This window comes from Vulpes lagopus, chromosome 10 (genome assembly GCF_018345385.1).
Source record: "Vulpes lagopus strain Blue_001 chromosome 10, ASM1834538v1, whole genome shotgun sequence".
Lineage (NCBI taxonomy): Eukaryota > Metazoa > Chordata > Mammalia > Carnivora > Canidae > Vulpes > Vulpes lagopus.
The window spans coordinates 22789439-22807516 of NC_054833.1; the positions used below are offsets into that span (position 1 = coordinate 22789439).

Genomic DNA, 18078 nt, shown 5'->3' on the forward strand with positions numbered 1-18078 from the left:
GCCTATTAGCATACACAAAAATAAACTCAAAGTAGATTAAAGACCTAAATGTTAGACCTGAAACTATAAAGAGGGCACACGCAGTAACTTCTTGGACACTGGCCATAGAAAAATTTTCTAGAAATGTCTCCTAAGGCAAGGGAAACAAAGCAAAAATAAACCATTGGGAGTACATCAAATTAAAAAGGTTCTGCACAGTGAAGGAAATAACAAAAGACAAACTACTGAAAGGAAGAAGATGTTTGCAAATGACATATCTGATAAGGGGTTAATATCCACAGCATATAAAGAACTTATACAACTCAATGCCAAAAACTAAGCAATCCAATTAAAATACGGACAGAGGACTAGATTAGACATTTCTCCAAAGAAGACATCCAGATGGCCAACAGACCCATGAAAAGATGCTCAACCTCACGCATCATCAAAGAAACGCCAATCAAAACCACAGTGAGATATCACCTCACACCTGTCAGAATGGCACAAATCAGAAAGGCCAGAAATTACAAACGTTGGCAAAGATGTGGAGAAAAAGGAACCTCTGTGCATTGTTGGTGGGAATGTAAATTGGAGCAGCCACTGCAGGAAACAGTGCAAAGGATCTTCAAAACAATTAAAAATAGAATTACCATATGATCCAATAACTCCACCACTAGGTATTTACCCAGAGAAAGTGAAAGCACCAATCGTCCCTGTTTCTTGCAGCATTTATGTAATAAATAGGCAAGACATGGAAACAATCTAAGTGTCCATCGATAGATGGATGGATAAGGAAGGTGTGGTACACACACACACACACACACACACACACACACCATGGAATGTTACTCAGCCATAAAGAGGGTGAGTTCATGTCGTTTGTGACAACATGGGTGGACACTGAGGGTATTATGCTAAATGAAATAAAGACGACAAACACCACATGACTTCACTCATATGTGGAATCTAAAAATAAAAAATAAAAAAAATAAACAAACAAAGCAAAAGCAGAATCAAACCTATTAACACAGAACAAACTGATCTTTGCCAGATGAGAGAATAGAGTGAGATAGATTATAGGACACACGGGCTTCCAGTAAAAATAAAATAAAATGAAAATGATTACAAATAAATAGTATTCCTACACAGTAGTCAAAGCAAGCATTTCTGGAATTTAGTTGGGAAAAAAGGAGGACACCACGAATGAGAAACTGTTTCGAGGCTTCTCTGAAGACGCCTGGCTGCACAATGAGGGAGACCTCGGCAGACTGTAATTTAAATGCACTATAGGTCCAATAAACACTTTTAAAAATGTGCCTCAGGATCATTTTATAGCTAAAAAAAAAAAGGCACTTCATATTTTGAGTGCACTTTCCCCCAGGTATCTAATGAGGGGTGGGGCCGGTTGATGCTCCCCCTGCAAAGACCATCTTGGGGAAAGCTGTGCGGCCTGCGTCGGGGGGCAGGGGGACTCCTGCATGATGGGCTAAAACCCTGGCAGTCTGGGTGAGGGCAGCAAGAAGGCGGGGAAGGGATCCAGGGGAGACCTGCTGGCAGCCTCCCAGCACACCTGCAGCACAAGGCAGAGCCATCAGGCTCCGCAGGACCGACCGCAGCCTGCACAGCCCAGGAGGAACCTGCTGACGGCAGCCTTCCCCCACCCGGCTGCCTGGCGGTGAGACGGAGCACTGCTGAGCCCTGGGGCTCCCAGGAAAATGCCCCGCACCCTGTGTGCACCCAGGGCTTGGCCACGTGGGAGTCGGCATGGTTGGCCTCACCCAGACGCTTGGCAACTCACACCCTGGCGTGCAAAGGGCTCACATTCGGAAAACAGGCGGCCAGGGGGCCGGGGGTGGCAAAGTGACAGCAGTAGGCCCCCCGTGTTGCACGCCCTCCAGGGCCCTCCCTGGCCTGTGCAGCGCGCGGGCTCAGAAGTCCCCCCAACACCCACTGGCCTGCAGAGCCCTGGGCTCTGGGAGGGGGCGGCAGCCTGCACAGGGGCCTCAGCTCGCGGCCCGCACCGTTCTTCCGTGACTTTATTTCTCCCGGTGCCTTCCTTGCTGCAAGCCCAGGAACTAAGGGTTGGGGCTATGATAGGAAGATGTGGACACCATATTATGAGGCACAAAGGAGGGCAAGTGACCTCATGGGGAAAGCGTCACTGGAGTTGATTTAGGGAGAGGAGCCCCCGGAAGGAAGGAAGGAAGGAAGGAAGGAAGGAAGGAAGGAAGGAAGGAAGGAGGCTCCATGCAGGGAGCCCGATGTGGGACTCCATCCCCGGATCCCGGGATCGTGCCCTGGGCCCAAGGTAGGTGCCAAACCACTGAGCCACCCAGGTGCCCCTGAGGAAGTCTTTTTAAAAAGGAAGCACTTCAAAAGCTTTAAGTAAAATTCCTCCATCTTCATATGGAGATGCTTTTATTAAAAGCTTGCAAATGTGTGCTCACAGCTGCAGGAGCGTTTCACAGGAAAGAGACTTTGAGGAGTCTTGTCCCCTGGACCCTCTCTGAGGGCACAAACAGGCTGTGAGGCTGCTCCCGAATAATTCATGCCACCTGGTTGCCGGAATGGTTCTTGGCTCTTCATAGTCCTATTGACGTTTTCGAAATTTCAGGATCCCAATTTAGATCTATTTCAACCAGATCACAGGTGTCCCGGCAGAGACGGCCTCGGCTCATAGCAGTGGCCAGCAGGACAGCCCAGGCGTGCAGAGGCCTCCCCGGCCAGAGCAGAGGGAGGGCAGGAGGCGACGGCCCGAGAGCCAGGGGCAGGATTCTGAGCCCGTTTGTACGATGCAGGCAAGGCCCAGCCTTCTACCAGGAATTCACTCCTTTCCTTTCCAGTCTGAATTTTGTCATCATCACCCCAAAGTGCCTTCAGGCAGGGCCCGGCTCACACTCCTGATGTCAGTGACATGAAGTCCAAAGCAGGAAATGACACATGGCGGGACGACGTTGGTGCTCCTCCCCCACCACCCTGCCCAAGGGCCCGAAGAGCTGCTCCTTTCTGGACGGGAGGGTCCGGAGAACACCCCTGACCCCAAAGCTTGCCCAAGGCCTGCTCCAGGGGAGGGCATCTCCCCGTCCTCAGCTGCGCTGCTGTGACAGCTGCTGGCACGGCGCTAGCCCCGAGGAGGACAGTAGGAGCTGGCAGCCCTCGATGAGTCACCTTATGCCGGGCAGGCATCATTGAATAAACTGCCTGTGTGCCTCTGAGGATGTGCCGACCGAGGACAGAGGACGGGCGGTCCTGGGGGAGGGGCGGGCGGCCCGGGAAGGAGGCCGGTCCAGACCGCCAAGGCCGCGTCCTCCGGCTGCCAGGAATCCACGGGCCAGCCCTCCGGTGCCCGGGCCTGGGGAACCCACGCTGTCATTTATTTATCGACTGCATGCTCACGAAACGACCGACCGGGTCACAGGCAGTGACTCTTGCCTCCCAGCATAAGGAAAACAGATTTCCCTGTTTCAGATGTGGGAACAGAGGCTCAGAGAGGGTAGGTGACTTGCTTAGCCACCCGAGCAGGACGAAGTGAGGCGGGCACCCCCCACGAGGGTGATCTTTCCCTGCCACACGTGGGGAAATGTCCACCCACTGGGGTCCCACGTCCCCAAGATCGTCCCTTCCAGGTCACATCTTCTGCTCCTATTTGGCCCCAAATCCTCATCTTATAGGAAACCACAAAGACCAAGAGGCAATTACCTCTAGAAAAATCTCTGTAGCTCTGTGTTGTTAGTGAAGCTACAGGGAGCAGGGCCATTCTCTGGAGAGGAACTGGAAGGCTCTAGAAGCTCGGGAGGAAATGGGAGCTGGAGATAGAGATGGAGAGAAGGTGGAGGCCAAGCCCAAAGAACCTGGCAATGATGTCAGTGGGATGCACGGCAGGGGGGGGCGGTGACTGACTCTGTGCTGGGAGAGGAGAGGGGGAGGGAGCCAGGAGCCCGGGAACCCCCTCCCTCCCTGAGACAGCACCTGGGTGCCCCGGGTGCCCCCTAAGACAGTGTGATGCAGCCGCAGGCCGCAGGTGGACGCGGGCCACCGCCGCTGGATGCCACTACCAACCCGGCGAGCAGGCTTCGGGCCTACAGCGGCAGCATCACCTCGGCTTTTATGGGGTATTCTTGCTCCATAAATTTGACCTGCTTTCATCCAGAGCTTCTCATTTCCTACTCACAAAGCTGGCTGCAGGGCACCTATAATTATCATCATTTTATGGTTGGAGAAACTGGCCCCAGAGAGGAAAAGGAGTATGTGCAGGGAAACAGAAACCGTCCCCAGGTCCCCGCTCACCTGGCCCGACGCTCAGGATCATCGTTGAGAACAATCAAGACTGGATGTTACCTCACCCTGACCAAGCCTTTAAAACTCACCTGGGCTTTGTCTTTGTGGAAGGACTCGAGGTGCCTTCACTTACTGGCTTTGTAGCTACTCAGCTCTTTGAGGCTCCTTTGCCGAAATTGGGACAGTAATTACGTCTACTCTAGAGCAGGGCTGTTCACTGGAAATACAATGTGAGTCACACAGGTAACAACATTTTCCAGTAGTCGCTACTAGTGTAGTAGTCATTAAAAAAAAAAAAATTCTATTTATTTATTCATGAGAGACACAGAGAGAGGGGAAGGTAGAGACACAGGCAGAGGGAGAAGCAGGCTCCACGCAGGGTGCCCGAGCGGGGTCTCCATCCAGGGTCTCCAGGATCACGCCCTGGGTGGAAGGTGGCACTAAACTGCTGAGCCACCCGGGCTGCCCTTGTAGTAGTCATTTAAGAAGGTAAAAGAAAAAAAAATGAATTAAAACCTATATCCGAAATAGTATTTTGATATGTTATCAATATGCAAAATTAGTAAGTCCATGAAATGCAGCGCCGGACTTACACGCACAGCACCTAGGGCACAGCTCAAGCGTTCAGGAGTCGCGCGTGGTGGCCTCTGAACGGGGCTGCGCAGCCCTGGAAGGGGGCCGCGAGGACTGGGTGACACCGCGCGTGGAGGGCGCGGGATCCGGGGCTGAGGCCCCTGGCATCCTCCGTGGCACGCAGGCCCCGCGCAGACTCGCCGCAGCCGCGCGGCCCTTACCAGGGCCCAAGAGCCCAGGGGATGCGCGGGGCCGGCGCAGCCCCTTGCACACCCGCCGTCTTCCCTCCACGCGGTGCACAGCCCGCCCGCGGTCCCCGGGAGCCCCTCCCCCTACCGTCCGCACCCTGGCTGCGGATCCGCACCTGCTCCAGGCCCCGCGCAGGCAGGAGCCCCCGCACCCCGCCGAGGCCCCTCCCCCGTCTGGGACCCGCGCCCCCAGCCCGTGTCGGGCGCCCGGAGCCCTGGGTGGGGGCCGGCGGCCGAGCCCCGCGCCCCGCCGGCCCCGCGCGCACCTCGCACCGCGCCCCGGCTCCCCCTCGCGGTGCCGCAGTCCCCGCGCCCCGCCCCGCCCCGCCCCATGACGTCACCGCGGCCCGGCGGGGGCGCCTCCCGCGCTATAAAAGGCGGCGCGGGGGGCGGCGACTGCTCTCTGCTGCGGACTCCGCCGGCCGCGCCGCGCTCTGCTCCCCGGGCCGCGCCTCCGCCCGCCTGCAGCCCGCACCATGCGCGAGATCGTGCACATCCAGGCCGGCCAGTGCGGCAACCAGATCGGCGCCAAGGTGGGCGCGCCCGGGGCCCAGGGTGCGGACCCGGCGGGGCGGGGGGGGGCGGCGGGACCTCAGGGTGCGGACCCGGCGGGGAGGGGGAGGGGCGGCGGGACCTCAGGGTGCGGACCCGGCGGGGGGTGGGGAGGAGCGGCAGGACCTCAGGGTGCGGACCCCGGCGGGGGGTGGGGAGGAGCGGCAGGACCTCAGGGTGCGGACCCGGCGAGGAGGGGGAGGGGCGGCGGGACCTCAGGGTGCGGACCCGGCGGGGCGGGGGGGGGCGGCGGGACCTCAGGGTGCGGACCCGGCGGGGGAGGGGGAGGGGCGGCGGGACCTCAGGGTGCGGACCCGGCGGGGGGTGGGGAGGAGCGGCAGGACCTCAGGGTGCGGACCCGGCGAGGAGGGGGAGGGGCGGCGGGACCTCAGGGTGCGGACCCGGCGGGGCGGGGGGGGGGCGGCGGGACCTCACGGTGCGGACCCCGGCGGGGGGGGAGGGGGCGACAGGACCTCAGGGTGCGGACCCGGCGGGGGAGGGGAGGGGCGTCGGGACCTCAGGGTGCGGACCCGGCGAGGAGGGGGGGAGCGGCGGGCTCCGAGGGATGCGGACACGGCAGAGGAACGGGAGGTGGAAGGAGCGGCAGGACCTCAGGGTGCGGACCCGGCGGGGCGGGGGGGGAGTGGGCGGCGGGCTCCGAGGGATGCGGACCCGGCGGGGGAGGGGGAGAGGGCGGCGGGACCTCAGGGTGCGGACCCGGCGGGGGAGGGGGAGAGGGCGGCGGGACCTCAGGGTGCGGACCCGGCGGGGGAGGGGAGCGGGCGGCGGGCTCCGAGGGATGCAGACCCGGCAGAGGAGGGGGAGGGGCGGCGGGACCTCGGGGTGCGGACCCCTGCAGGGGAGGGGGAGGGGCGGCGGGACCTCGGGGTGCGGACCCCTGCAGGGGAGGGGGAGGGGCGGCGGGACCTCGGGGTGCGGATCCTAGCCGAGGAGGGCCCCAGGGTGCGGGCGGGGGCGGGCGGCCGTGGGCCCCGGTGGCGCTGTGAGCGCGGCGGGGAGCGCCCCGACCTGCGCGGGGCCCGCGGAGCCGCAGTGGGGCCCACGCTCACGGGCCCTTAGGACCCCCGGAGCCTGCCCCGGTGCTGGGTGCGGGAGCCGCCGCGCTGCCAGTGGCCTCGAGCGCAGCTTGATTCCTGTACATCCCTCTACAGTCGATGAAAAAACGCAGTGTCACGGGGAGGCGAGCTGGAGGGACTTCTTTTTAGGTTACAAAGACCAGGATGTTCGGTGCCTTCAGGGGCGCCGCGGACGCCGAGCCCCACTGTCGCGGGCCCTGCCTGTCGGCTGGTGGCAGGTGCGGGGCCGTGGCTCCGACGGGGGCGGGGGGGCGAGGCCGCGGCTCTCCGAGGGCCCGGCGCTCCCGTCCGCACCCCCCGCCTCTTCCCCCTCCTCACCTCCCCCCCCCCCCCCCCCCCCCCCCGCCGCTGCACATTCACGCGGAGCTGCGCCCTCCCCGCGCCCGGCTACAGCCACCGGTCCCCGCGGGGCTGCCGCTCCCCCCCTCCCCTGCCCTCACCCTCCTTCTCCCTCCTCGGACCCCCGCAGGGCTGCCGCTCCCCCTCTCCTCTCCCCATCCCCCCTCCCTTTTTCCCCCTCCTCTCCCCCCACCACCCCCTCCCCGACCCTGTAGGGCTGCCGCTCCTCCCGCCTGCGCTCTCCCCCCTCCCTCCTCCCCTCTGCTCCCTCCCCTTTCCCCCTCCCCCCCCCCCCCCCGCACCGGCCCCCGCGGGGACTGGGCGACCCGCCCGCTGCTGTCCGAGGTCCGGGCTGCTGCCTGCAGGGCTGGGTGGGGTTGGCACCCGAGCACGGATCCCCGAGGCAGTGGCGGGGCGGGGTCTCCGCAGCCCTCACCCATCCTCGCCCATCAGGGGCGGCTGTGACCTTCAGCCCTGCGGGAGGCGCCCGCGTCCCCAGCATCCGGGGCTCTCCCTGCCGGGGCTCCGCCGCGCCCCCCTCCCAGGGCAGTGCCCCTGGCAGCCTGGGGGAGGGGCCGCCACCCTGCGCCCCGACGAGCCCCCCTGCGGCAGCCCCCGCAGCACAGGGCTGCAGCTCTAGGCCCCCCCGCCCCGCCCCCACGGGGCCCCTGCTCCAAGGACACGGAGCCGTCCTCCTCACTGGCATCCAGGGTGCCAGCCCCCTCCCCGACCTGTGTGTCTTTCCCCAGTTTTGGGAGGTCATCAGTGACGAGCACGGGATCGACCCCACCGGCAGTTACCATGGAGACAGCGACTTGCAGCTGGAGAGAATCAACGTGTACTACAATGAAGCTGCAGGTGATGAGCGGTGCTTTCTGCCCAGTCCCCTTGCTTTGCACGCTGGGGCCCACGCAGTGTCCTAGGGACAGACGGACAGCCCGGGCACAGAAAGGCTGCTTGCATGCATTTAAAGTGTCAGCGCCTAAAATGACCCGCGCAGCCCCCCTGACTCCTGCATGTTGGCCATGACTAAGCGGCTGCCGCTGGCTCCTCTTCTAAGGCAGAGAGACAGCTCTGTTCGCTGCCTTTTGTCTCTGGTGCTAGAATTTTCTCTAATGATGCTGCTGTGAGAGGCGCATGGAGCACGGCCTGGGCTGTGATCCCTGTGCCCCCCGCCCGTCTAAGTCCGGCTCTGTTCCCCGCAGGTAACAAATACGTGCCTCGGGCCATCCTGGTGGATCTGGAGCCGGGCACCATGGACTCGGTCCGGTCCGGGCCATTTGGCCAGATCTTCAGGCCCGACAACTTCGTGTTCGGTACGTAGTCACGGTCAGGGCAACGGGCTCCAGGAGTCTCCTTTCTCAATGCCGGGCAAGTCCCGATTCTTAGCGTCGCCTGCCAGGTGGAGACTGGGGGTCCACAGAGCCCTGGGTCCTGGCCTGAGCCCCCAGCCCCTCTCCGGGCGGCTCCGGGGACAGTGTGGGCCCAAGGCGGCCTCTAGAGCCCTCCCAGCGCGCAGCGGCCTGGGATGGGTCAAGAACACAGAGCAGGACCAGCGTCCCCCCAGGAGTCGGTGGGCTTCTGGTAGCATCGCAGCCCAGGGCCAGCGGGCAGCCACTTCAGGAGGCCAAAGGCCAAGGGCACAGGTTATGCCCAGAAGTGGAGGCAGCTGTTTAGGGCCCGTCTCTTCGGATCATACTGTGCCCTTGCTCCCGCCTGTTTATTGCATCTGCTGTGAACATTTGTACAGAGCTCCTATAAAACCAGTTTGGTTTTATTAAACCACCTTCCTGATAAGTTAATAATTCCATATAAACTAAACTTGCTTTTATCTCATGATCTCCAGTGGTTTTGAGGATCATTGATATGTAGAAAATTTTCCATGGGTAAAAAAGGGTATATATAAGAGCAGAATCGGCAAGTCTGCAGATTAGCCTGCAGTCCAATGACAATTCAGAATTCCTAATGTTTTAGTGTCTGATATTCTCCTTTCCCCCCCCCGGCAGGCCAGAGCGGTGCCGGGAACAACTGGGCCAAGGGCCACTACACGGAGGGCGCCGAGCTGGTGGACTCGGTGCTGGACGTGGTGAGGAAGGAGTCGGAGAGCTGTGACTGCCTGCAGGGCTTCCAGCTGACGCACTCGCTGGGCGGCGGCACGGGCTCGGGCATGGGCACGCTGCTCATCAGCAAGATCCGCGAGGAGTACCCCGACCGCATCATGAACACCTTCAGCGTCATGCCCTCGCCCAAGGTGTCGGACACGGTGGTGGAGCCCTACAACGCCACCCTGTCGGTGCACCAGCTGGTGGAGAACACCGATGAGACCTATTCCATCGACAACGAGGCCCTGTACGACATCTGCTTCCGCACCCTGAAGCTGACCACCCCCACCTACGGCGACCTCAACCACCTGGTGTCGGCCACCATGAGCGGGGTCACCACCTGCCTGCGCTTCCCGGGCCAGCTCAACGCCGACCTGCGCAAGCTGGCCGTGAACATGGTGCCCTTCCCGCGCCTGCACTTCTTCATGCCCGGCTTCGCCCCGCTCACCAGCCGCGGCAGCCAGCAGTACCGGGCGCTCACGGTGCCCGAGCTCACCCAGCAGATGTTCGACTCCAAGAACATGATGGCCGCGTGCGACCCGCGCCACGGCCGCTACCTGACGGTGGCCGCTATCTTCCGCGGCCGCATGTCCATGAAGGAGGTGGACGAGCAGATGCTCAACGTGCAGAACAAGAACAGCAGCTACTTCGTCGAGTGGATCCCCAACAACGTCAAGACGGCCGTGTGCGACATCCCGCCGCGCGGCCTGAAGATGTCGGCCACCTTCATCGGCAACAGCACGGCCATCCAGGAGCTGTTCAAGCGCATCTCGGAGCAGTTCACGGCCATGTTCCGGCGCAAGGCCTTCCTGCACTGGTACACGGGCGAGGGCATGGACGAGATGGAGTTCACCGAGGCCGAGAGCAACATGAACGACCTGGTGTCCGAGTACCAGCAGTACCAGGACGCCACGGCCGACGAACAGGGGGAGTTCGAGGAGGAGGAGGGCGAGGACGAGGCCTAAGAACTCCTCAAATAAATTGTGCATCTTTAGTGACCTTCTGTTGTCCTCAATCAAGCATGGTCTTTCTATTTGTATACTATGGTGCTCCGTTTTGCCTCTGTCAGAAATTCACTGTTGGTGTAATAATGTGGAACTCCTAAAAACTACAGTATTGTCTAAGATATCTATACTAATAAAAAAGCATGTGTCCAAAACGTTGTGGTCTCTTCAGTTTCATTTCAGGCAATTTTTATTCTTTTATTTATTTTTTAACATTATTTATTCATGAGAGGCACAGAGAGGCAGAGGAAGAAGCAGGCTCCCTGTGGGAAGCCCGATGTGGGACTCGATTCCCCAGGCTGCGGGATCAGGATCTGAGCCAAAGGCAGATGCTCAATCACTGAGCCACCCAGGTACCCCTAGAGGACGTTTTAATGTCATTATTTCTACTTGGGAGGAGTTTGCAGGGAGGAGTAGAAAGCATGGGAAAGCAGGTGAGCTGAGGAATGACAGCAAGAGGCTCACCAACAGGTGATTCCACAGTAAGGCATCATCAGGTTCCTGCGGTTCTCGGGCATTTTTACTGCAGGAAGTCTTCTACTAACTTATTGAATTCATCTGCAAAGCGCAGATGGAGGTTGTGCTTGCCTTCTGGCATCAGATGCAACCTGAAAAGAAAAAAAGCTTATGATTAATGGCATACCATTTAAAACACTTACCCTTTCCAGCATTTTATGAAAATCTGAAGTGAAAACTGCCCCCGTCCGTTTTTTCACGATGACTATTGGGGAGGAAATGTAAGTAATATCAACTTTTCCCGAATATAGACATAAGGGTGAAAGCTGCTTGGGGAGTTTACAACCAACCTGGGGGTTGACTTAACAGAGCACACACATTGTATTTGGAATTTATAACTGTATCATGTAACAAATGGTTTAACTTTATTTTTTTTTTTAAGATTTCATTTATTCATGAGAGACACACACAGAGAGCGAGAGAGAGAGAAAGAGAGAGAGGGAGAAGCAGGCTCCACACAAGGCGCTCGATGTGGGACTCGATCCCAGATCTGGGGATCAGGACCTGAGCCATTAATCATAAACTTTTTTTCATTACCTAAAGGGGGGAAAAACTCTTTAATAAGGTTGATTTTTAAGAGAGAAGGTTTGAAAGGCAAGAAAAATATGAGATGTCCAGACTCCACTGGATTGGAACAGGGGAGCTTCCTGGGATATCCTAGAGTGAAAAGCCCAAATCAGAAAACACAGCCCCTAGTGGCCTGTCCTTTAAGGTTCAAAATCACCCTGTCATTTTTGGAGGACTGAATAAGTCTGAATACGTGCCACCAGACAAAAGGCAAGTAAGTGTTCCCTGGGATGGTGAGGGCAGCTGGAGCCAGCCTCGACAACCCTTTGTTCTGCAGCTGTCACAACATGTCTTGTGGCAAACCTCACTGTGCTCCTCATAAGACTTCTTTCATAAGCTTTTGGTCAAGTGTGGCTGGTTTGCAATTTCTTTAATACAAGCAATTTTCTCTGAGTTCTATTTATTGGCTTTTTTTTTTTTTTTTTGGCTGTGAAAGTACAGAAATAATAAGTTTTAAAGCTTCTAGGATAGAAGCACAAGTTCAGGCTGTTGTGTCTATAATAACAATTGGACATTAAAAGGATCCTATTGGGGCAAAATGCCAGTTATTACACTAATTCTCTGACCTTTCAACAACTGGGGGTTGAGAGCTCTATGAACTTCAGTGAGCACTAGGGAGGATTTGTGGGGAGCAGGAACTGGGGAATAGCTGTCCTTGGACAATGTTAGTGGCCCCGCAGCTCAACCATGTGGGGTGTGGGCTAGAAGTACCTAGATACACACGTTAATCCACTTGAAAGAAGGCTATATTGTTGCCATCTTTCTGAGGCCCTTGGGAAAGCTTGTAATGCCATTAATAATAGCCAGAACCCTCCAAATTCAATTCTAATGCTGTTCAGAGAAAAAACGATCAGCTGCACCAGCCCCAAAGACAGGATCCCAGTTGCCCTACGCAAGGAGCAGGGTCTGCAGGGATGCTCAGGGCCTCCAGTTTTAGAAAGCAGAAAATAGCCAACTGCCAAGGATATCAAAAAGTCATAGAAGGACATGTCTACGCTAAGCTGCATCCCCTCATGTGTGCTAGGCTGAACTCTGAAGCAGAGGGACCCTGACCTACCCAAGTTGGAAGTCCACTTTTTGGGTAACCAAGCTGGTTATCACATGCCCTACCCTGTTTCTACAATTTGCTTGGATTCCCAACAGTGAAGGAGAGATACCAGCTGTGCCTCATTTCTTTTTAGCCTCAGTGTACCTGCACTATTCCTACGGTAATCTCTAAGTCTTAGGGAAATAAAAACTAGGTCCTCTTCGTTAACAATATGCGAGGCCTGTTTTCAGGCATTTAATCTCAGAACTGCCTGGAATGGAGATGGATGGATGGATGGATGGGGCTAAAAATAAAATTGCTCTTCTCCTTGATATGTTTTAGGGGTCATTATAAGGTCCTTACTATATCCTCATCCTTTAGGTCTGACACAGCATTCACTACACTTAAAACCTATCATGTGTTCCTCTTTGGAAAGAATTCCCCAGACAAGCATAAATATATAGCTCTCAGGGCAATGCGGCAGCCTACTGCTGATGTAGATTCTCGCCCAAGTAACAAAAGGAACTAATCACATGCTTCATGGAGGGTGGTTTTCAAACAATCACATTTTCCAGGAAAATGAGTAGCAAGTCCCCCACCATCAGACTCATGGTACAACTGGAAATGGAGGGGCCTCCGAGGGAATAAATGCAAACTGCTCTTTCCCAGGAGAGGTTCCTGCCTGCATTTGGCACCTTCAAAAAAAAAAGAGCTTTGTCTCTAGATCTTCTGAGAAGCTAAAATGTGTCTGGTCCCACTGTGCACATTCAGCGGTCACTTCTGCTTGGGAACAATCCTTCTAGGATGCTCCTTACAGATGAGGCGGCCAAGGACAAACATGCTGGCCCCATCATACTACCTCTCCCTCCTCAGTCTAACCTTCGATGGCTTGCAGATCAAGCCGTGAGAGCTACAGACTGGAGCAGGTCACGAACAATGTGCTGTAGCTTTGGATATGATAAAACTAATTGTATATGAGGTTGCTAGTTATGTCTGTTTTGTTTTTTAATTTTTAATATTTTATGTATTTGAGAGGGGGAGAGGGAGCACGAGCATGCACACAGGCAGGGGAGGGGCAGAGGTAGAAACAGATGCCCCCTGAGCAGGGAGCCTGATGTGGACCCTGAGATCATGACCCAAACCAAAGGCAGATGCTTAACCAAATGAGCCACCCAGGTGCACCTGTTTTGTTTGTTTGTTTTTTTTTTTTAAACCAAAACAGGCTGCTGGTTCTTTGTGCCTGGATCTCCTCCACTATGAAACTGGACAGCCATGTGGCTAACAGGGAGGACTTGCCACACTCAGGCATTCCCTCCAAGGCCACCCAGGCCGGGTTGCCAACAACATCCCCTTTGGATTCTTTATTCTCGGGGCACCTGGGTGGCTCGGTCAGTCAAGCATCCAAATCTTGATTTTGGCTCAGGTTGTGATCTCAGGGTTGTGAGACTGAGGTGCCTGCTAGGCTTCACCCTGGGCATGAAACCTGCTTCGGATTCTCTCTCTCCATCTCCCTCTGCTCCACCTGCCCCACCTGCCCCCCAACTTGCACTCTCTCTCAAAAAAAGAGTAATTTTTTATTCTCTGCCTCTTTCAGAAAGCCCATCTAAGAAAAGGGTAATAATGGGTAGGCCACAATCCCCTTTAAGCTGGTGAAATGGGGTGGGAGATGGCCTCCAAGCCTGCATCCTCTCCAGCAGGCTCTTTCCTGGATGATGTTTGGGAAAGGGAAGAAGATTTCTGAGAAGTTCCTTCTCTCAAATGCAACCATGACTCAAGCCTTAGAAAGAAATCAAACAGCGACTTGGTGGCTCAGTTGGTTAAGCGACTGCCTTTGGCTCAGGTCATGATCCTGGGATCCGGGGGTCCTGGGAGCGAGTCCTGCACCAGGCTCCCTGCTTCTCCCTCTCCCTCTGGCACTTCCCCTATTCATGCTCTTTCTCTCCCTGTCAAATAAATAAATACAATCTTTAAAAAAAGAAAGAAATCAAATTGCCTCAGAGGGTGCTCTTCTGGTAATGCCACGGCCAGGAGCAGACCCCATCTGGGCCGCCAGGGTCTATCAGACTGTGGAGAAGCCAGCCTTGGAGCCCTCTGACCAGACTGAGAGCTCTGAGTCACAGCTGAATGTAACTGGAGGTGATACCACAGGGTTCAAGGCATGGCCTTTACGGGGGCAGGACGTGTCCAGTCTAATCAACGTGGCATCAATGCTGGCAAGTTACTTCATCTCCCTAAGCCACACTTCCAGGGGGACAAGTAACAGCGTCTACCCGACAGGATTATTCCAAAGACAAAATGAGATGATGCATATAAGGTGCGTCGTACGGGAACTTTGGGAACGCAGTGAGCAATACATGTTTCCTGTTCTTTCCTTACTCTGGGTTGCACTGTACAATATGCAAAAGTCCTCGCTATGGTTCTGTGTACAGCATCGATGATCAACGCTCTGACTTGGGAGCATGACGCATTTACATTTGGCTAACACAATCCGTTCCAAGTGAAGATCCCTGAGAGAGAGTTTACAAAATGTCATAGGTAAAGTTTCTCTAGAAAGGATGAGACCCCACTCCCTCTGAAATAGAAAGGACTCAGCTCTGTAAGGACGAGGCCAATCCTGTTTGGTGTTCACCCTGTACCTGGACTGTAAGTGGGGTCTTGAGCTGACTTGCTTTCCCATCAAGCACAGCAGCAAGCAGCTAGAGATGAGGAACTAGAAGTTCTGGGATGCGGAGAGGCAGATAAAACGTCGTCTGGGGTAGTCAGGACGGGGGGGGGGGCAGATTTCCCCCCACCGTCCCCAGGCTGGAGTGGCCTGGAAGTGGGAGCCATGGCGGCTACCCCTCCTGCAGGGTCCACCTGCCCCCAGTAACCTGCCTCACTCTACCACTGAGCTGAAGACAATCCTGTCGTCAGCAGGAGCCTTTGTCACCAGGGTTGACTAATTTCAGCTCCTTCTGGGCTGCACTGGAGGCCTGAGGCCATCTAACCTCTGGTGGCCCAACCTGAAGAGCCCAGAAGTTGCAGAGGGAAGTCCTTCTCCCCTCCCATGAGTCAGACAGAGAACCTGTGGCACGTGCCCCACTGCCTAGACAGCCTCATCGCGTGCCCCCTCACTGCCAGCCTGCCGGCACACCCTCCCATAACCTACCACAGGCCAGGACCTCCGTGCAGAGTAGCTGGTACCTGTGCCCTCCCTGTTGTGTGGTTGGTTTTGTTGTTATACGTGACTGAGCCATGGATGCCCAGATATTTGGCCAAACATTGTTCTGGGCATTTCTGTGAGGGTGTTTTCTGGATGAGAGTAACATTTAAATCATTACAATTCAGTGAAGCAGATTGTCCTCCCCGATATAGGTGGGCCACATCCAATCAGGTGAAGGCCCGACCCTCCCCCAGGTAAGAGGGCATTCCTCCTGCCTGACAGCCTTCAAACTGGGACATGAGCTTTTTCTTGCCTTTGAGCTCAAATGGAAACACTGACTATTCTGGGTTCTCAGGCCTACCATCAGCTGTCTTGGGTCTCTAGCTTGTCCACTGAAGGTCTCAGGCTTCTCAGCCTTCATAGTTGCGTGAGCCAATTCCTTATTCCATAAAGTCAACCAGCCTCCGTGTGTGCGTGTCTGTTGAGTGTAACCTACTGGTTCTATGTCTCTGGAGAATCCTGAGACGCCCATATGCCCACACTGACAATGGTCTGAAAGTCGGGTCAGAGGGCAGCTTGCCCCTGACCTGCTGTCAAGCTACATCCCAGCTGTCTCCTGGGACCCTGGTCACCTGCATCTACACCACCATTCCAGCCACAGAAGTGGCAGCTACTGTGTACTGAGCTCTTACTAGATCTTAAGTGTACAAATACTTCCTAATTCCTCAAAAAAATATTTTGAAATGATGGGTATCGTCCCCATCTTACCTACAAGGAAAGAGAGGTACAGAAATATATGCGCACCGCTTACGGGCACACAGTGCCAGAGCCAGCACTCAAAGGCGGGTTTAACGGGGTCCCTGCCAGTGCTCTTACCCACTGCTGAGCACTGCTCAGGATCCCAGCATACCAATTCTGCTCTCTCGGCAAGATTCCACCTCCCACCTCTCCCCTCCAGTTCACATTGGACCCTTGGTGCCAACTCTTTGCACACATGGACTTTGCCCCTCATTCTTTCCCACCTGATCTGGCTCTCTGGCTCCGGCCCTGGAACATGCAGTTGGACTCTACACCACACTTTTTGGGACTGAGTCACCAGTCAATGGCCCCTGTGTGCCTCTCATGTTCTCTTTCTTTCAAAGTGTACTAAGCACTTTAAAATGTACCAGACCACATCCTGGAACCGGTGCTGAGATGCTCAACAGGAGGAAAATTAAATTCATATGCTCACAGCTATTCAAAAGGACCATGTGGTCTCAAAAAGATGAGTAACTGGAAGAGGAGGCCACATCTGAGTTGCTACCTGAGGGATGAGTACACGTGGCCAGGCAATGGGAGAGGGTGGAGAGGAGGGCTGTGGAGAGGGATTCCAGGCAAGGTGCTGGTCATCTGCAGCCAGGTCTGAAACCTGGATCCTGGTCTCTGCTGGTCCTCTCATTCCTGAGATCTGAGCACCTCCATAGAAACATATGCTTGTGCACTGAATTCATGTCCCAGGAATCTGTATGTTGAAGTCCTAACGCCCAGCAATTCAGAGTGAGACCTTATTTGGATAGAAGATCTTTAAGGAGGCGATTAATGAGATCATATGGGTGGGACCTAATCCCATGTGACTGGTGTCCTTATAAGAGGAGATTAGGGCACAGAGAGGAGAGACCATGCGAGGACACAGAGAGAAAAACCACCTATAAGCCAAGGAAAGGAGCCTTAGAAGAAATAACCCAGCGATACCTTGATCTCAGACTCCGAGCCTCCAGAACCATGAGGGGATGCATTTCTACTATTTAAGCCACCCGGCATGTGGTACTTGTTACAGTGGTGCTAGCTGACGAGTACTCACAGAGGGAAAACACAGGTGGCTTCACCAGCTGTGAAGTCACATCCTCTTCTGAGCTGGCTCGGCCCCACTGCCTCCTGAGGCTTCTCTACCGCAACCCCAAAGGCTGCCAACCTCTCCTCGGTGCAAACCCTCTGAAAGCGTGTGGGGCTGGCCTTGAAGAGTGATGCCCAAGAAGCAGCAGGCTACCCAAGGAGACCGTGAGCAGCGTCAGGGCTTCACAGTCTAGAGGGGATGGCTGGATGAGCAGAGGACGCACAGGGGTTGGGGCAGGACAAGGTGCGCTCCCCATCACTGCTAGAATCAGAGTAGCTTTTATGTATTATGTATGTATTTGTATGTATTATGTCTTGGACTTCTGCATCAGAGTCTGTTAGGAGGAAGGGTTCAGCGACCTAAAAACAAAGTCTTTAAAAACGCTGAACTGGAATGATCTTTAAGGCCTCTTCACTACCATTGTTCCTCACAAAGAGAAAAAGAGAGACAAATTAACACACACAGCAAACAGGCCTGCTAAACCACCTGAGCCTTCATTTGGCCTCCTTCTGAGGACAAAAAGGCATTAGTTTCATACGTGGTATCTATTTGTTGGTATAATCTTTGAAGGGATAAACTGTATCCTTACAGTTAATTATACACGTACCTGGCAAGGTAATGAAATACTGAGTTCACTGCAAACTTGCCACTCGACCTTGCTTTCCTGTTGCCACATGGCCTGCAGTGCTGAATCTCAGGACTTTGGTGCTTAATGAATCCACCTTCCTTTTCTGGGGTCCGAAATAAACCACCTGTGCTCTGGGTGGGTTCAGGCCCCACA

At 55.6% G+C, this 18078-nt stretch overlaps 2 protein-coding genes and 1 long non-coding RNA gene across 5 annotated transcripts in view; 1 reads left to right on the forward strand and 2 right to left on the reverse strand.

Annotated features, from left to right (window-relative positions):
* Positions 1–2411: 2411 nt before the first annotated feature.
* On the reverse strand, positions 2412–5234 carry LOC121500451. Of its 2 annotated transcripts, XR_005990385.1 has the most exons (4): positions 5195–5234; positions 4039–4474; positions 3679–3785; positions 2412–3438 (listed from the first exon to the last, which is right to left on the reverse strand). It is a non-coding gene; the product is annotated as an uncharacterized LOC121500451 (long non-coding RNA). The 2 variants fall into 2 exon arrangements; XR_005990384.1 differs by having other exon boundaries at positions 3679–4474.
* A 247-nt stretch (positions 5235–5481) lies between these two features.
* On the forward strand, positions 5482–10327 carry LOC121500448 (tubulin beta-2A chain). The gene is made up of 4 exons (XM_041772162.1): positions 5482–5611; positions 7816–7924; positions 8272–8382; positions 9073–10327. The coding sequence occupies exons 1-4, from the start codon at positions 5555–5557 to the stop codon at positions 10131–10133; spliced, it is 1338 nt and encodes a 445-aa protein (XP_041628096.1). The 5' UTR covers positions 5482–5554; the 3' UTR covers positions 10134–10327.
* A 100-nt stretch (positions 10328–10427) lies between these two features.
* BPHL (biphenyl hydrolase like) overlaps positions 10428–18078 on the reverse strand; it is a 37198-nt gene continuing 29547 nt past the window's right edge. The window contains exon 7 of one of the 2 annotated variants that reach the window (XM_041772164.1): positions 10428–10780. In XM_041772164.1, coding sequence (XP_041628098.1) covers positions 10693–10780 — 88 coding nt within the window. In that variant the 3' untranslated portion in view covers positions 10428–10692. The remainder of the gene's footprint in view (positions 10781–18078) is intronic. The other variant, XM_041772163.1, reaches the window with a different exon arrangement.